At 23.4% G+C, this 2,167-nt stretch overlaps 1 protein-coding gene across 1 annotated transcript, besides 5 other annotated features; it reads left to right on the forward strand.

Moving 5' to 3' along the window:
• Nucleotides 1–71: 71 nt before the first annotated feature.
• Nucleotides 72–94: a sequence feature (AT_rich).
• Nucleotides 95–475: 381 nt separating this feature from the next.
• Nucleotides 476–526: a sequence feature (AT_rich).
• A 297-nt stretch (nt 527–823) lies between these two features.
• Nucleotides 824–890: a sequence feature (AT_rich).
• Nucleotides 891–1,053: 163 nt separating this feature from the next.
• Nucleotides 1,054–1,074: a sequence feature (AT_rich).
• A 107-nt stretch (nt 1,075–1,181) lies between these two features.
• Nucleotides 1,182–1,209: a sequence feature (AT_rich).
• A 284-nt stretch (nt 1,210–1,493) lies between these two features.
• Nucleotides 1,494–2,114, forward strand: EDI_265100 (uncharacterized protein; the record flags this gene model as incomplete). The annotated part of the gene is made up of 1 exon (XM_001739734.1): nt 1,494–2,114. One exon carries the CDS (start codon nt 1,494–1,496, stop codon nt 2,112–2,114), a length of 621 nt encoding a protein of 206 aa, XP_001739786.1.
• Nucleotides 2,115–2,167: the final 53 nt, after the last annotated feature.

Here is a 2,167-nt window from a genome sequence, read left to right on the forward strand (position 1 = left end):
AATCATAGGTAATTTATATTCTGATTTCTTCTTTTTAATAAATGAATGGGACGATTTATTTACTACAGTTGAAAAAAAATTAATATTTTTAAATCTGTCTTTAAACACAACTATTGAATGATCGTTAGTGTTTGTTATTTAGTTGTTTATCGTTTTATATTGAATAGAACAAGTGTAATGTATTGGCTATTATTACTTTATTGGTATAATTATTCAATCAAATTATTGGTGTGAATATTATTTTTAACCTTCATTTCTAATAAAATATTGATGAATAACAAATAATTAATAAAGGTATAATAAATAAAAACATAAGATAAAAAGAAAATGATGATATAGGTATAAAAGAAACCAGAAAATAATATTTAAATGGAGTAAGAATGAGTTATTTCAATATACAAATTTTTTCATAATAAAATAATTACTGAAACAGTAATATAAATGCTATACAAACTATGAATTGTCAAGTCCAATCATTTTAATTAATAGGTAATTAATATAGTCATAATTAAATATAAAATTATTACCTTAATTTAAGTAAAGCAAACACGCAAACGTAAAGACAGATGAACCACACTAATTTAATTATAATTGCTTGACATTTTTTAGTTTTGAATAATCTTGTGAGTTAGTCATTTTAATAACACTAATTGATTCAATAATTAAATAATAATAACATGTATTTAAGAATAATATGAAGAGTAGTGACAAACAAAGACAAATGGAAACTATGATAATTAAAGGGGTATTAAAATATAATTAAGAAATACTTTAATGAAAGAAAACACACCAATCTATACAATTCAGATTAGTATGTAATAAGAATAAAATAATTAATAATATGATTGTGATAGTATTAATAAATTAAAACAAAAAATAATTGATAAAATGCCATTGACTGAAAGGATTTTTTTCTCTTTTTGCTTAATATTACTATTCTTATCTCTTGTTTTACTACAAAAACGTTTATTTCCATTATGTAAAAATTTATTAAATTTAACTTAAGATTAATCTTTTTTTACTTTGAAACAATATTATATGAACGTTATATGGATATAAAAAAATAATTAAATTGAATCATAAAAATAGAATCAGAGACTATTTGCTAAAAAAAGAATATTTTTCGACTTTTTTTATCGAGTTTTGCTTGACAAAAATTGTTAGAAAAATAAAAAAAGCCGAAAAAAATAAAATTAATAATAAATATAAGAAAATAGCACTAATTAAGGAAGGATAGTTTATATTTGATAAGAGAAATAACATACAATTGAAAAAAAAAATGAAAAAGATTCGACTCAGTGAGAAATTATGGATTTTTATTCAAATGGATATATTCCATTTGGTTCGATCCAGGTAAAAAAAATTGTAAATAGAAAATATAGGAAGAGAATAATGGAATGTTGTTAAAAATATTTGATAATTATGATAAAATGATTGATTTGACGAATTACAAATAGGTATTTAAACTGAAAACTTTATAAAAAATAAACAAAATGAACATGTTGTGTTTTGTTCTCTTTATTGCTGCTACTTTAGCAAAAGATTCATTAGTTATAACCTCAGCAAAGAACCAAGATGGAGATGCTGTTAGCTTCATCTCAATTGAATTTAAAAAGTGTTATTATTTTGGGGAAGATGGATCTATGTATGCTACTCATGATGGTAACCAAGTAACTGTAGAACATTATAACTCAACAAATTGTGATGGTGATAAAGAAGATATTAATGTTGATATTAACAGTGCTGAATTTAAACAAGAAGTATGTGATTCTGAAGAACAATGTGATGTTGAAATCAAGAAAGCACCAAAACATGTTGGATTCTATAGTTTAATTGAGGATGATGGTAGCTGTTCTCATCGTGATGACACTATTAGAGTTTATTTCACAGACAAATGTTTAAAGGTTGATGAAAATCTCTACTATAAATATTTCGAAGAAAATTCAGAAATGTTAATTGGTAGTTATCCAAATGACAAATGTGATGATGGAGAAAGAACATCACAAAACACAATGTACAAATGTGATGTTTGTGAAAAAGGAATTATGTACCAATGTGGAGCTTTATCAACAATGGTTATTTCTGTTGTTGCTATTCTTGCACTCTTCCTTTAAGCAATAACTTGATGTTATTTCACTTTTGCTTTCTTTTTATTATAAAGAATAAA

The sequence above is a fragment of the Entamoeba dispar genome, genomic scaffold (assembly GCF_000209125.1).
Source record: "Entamoeba dispar SAW760 scf_1105229462365 genomic scaffold, whole genome shotgun sequence".
Lineage (NCBI taxonomy): Eukaryota > Evosea > Mastigamoebida > Endamoebidae > Entamoeba > Entamoeba dispar.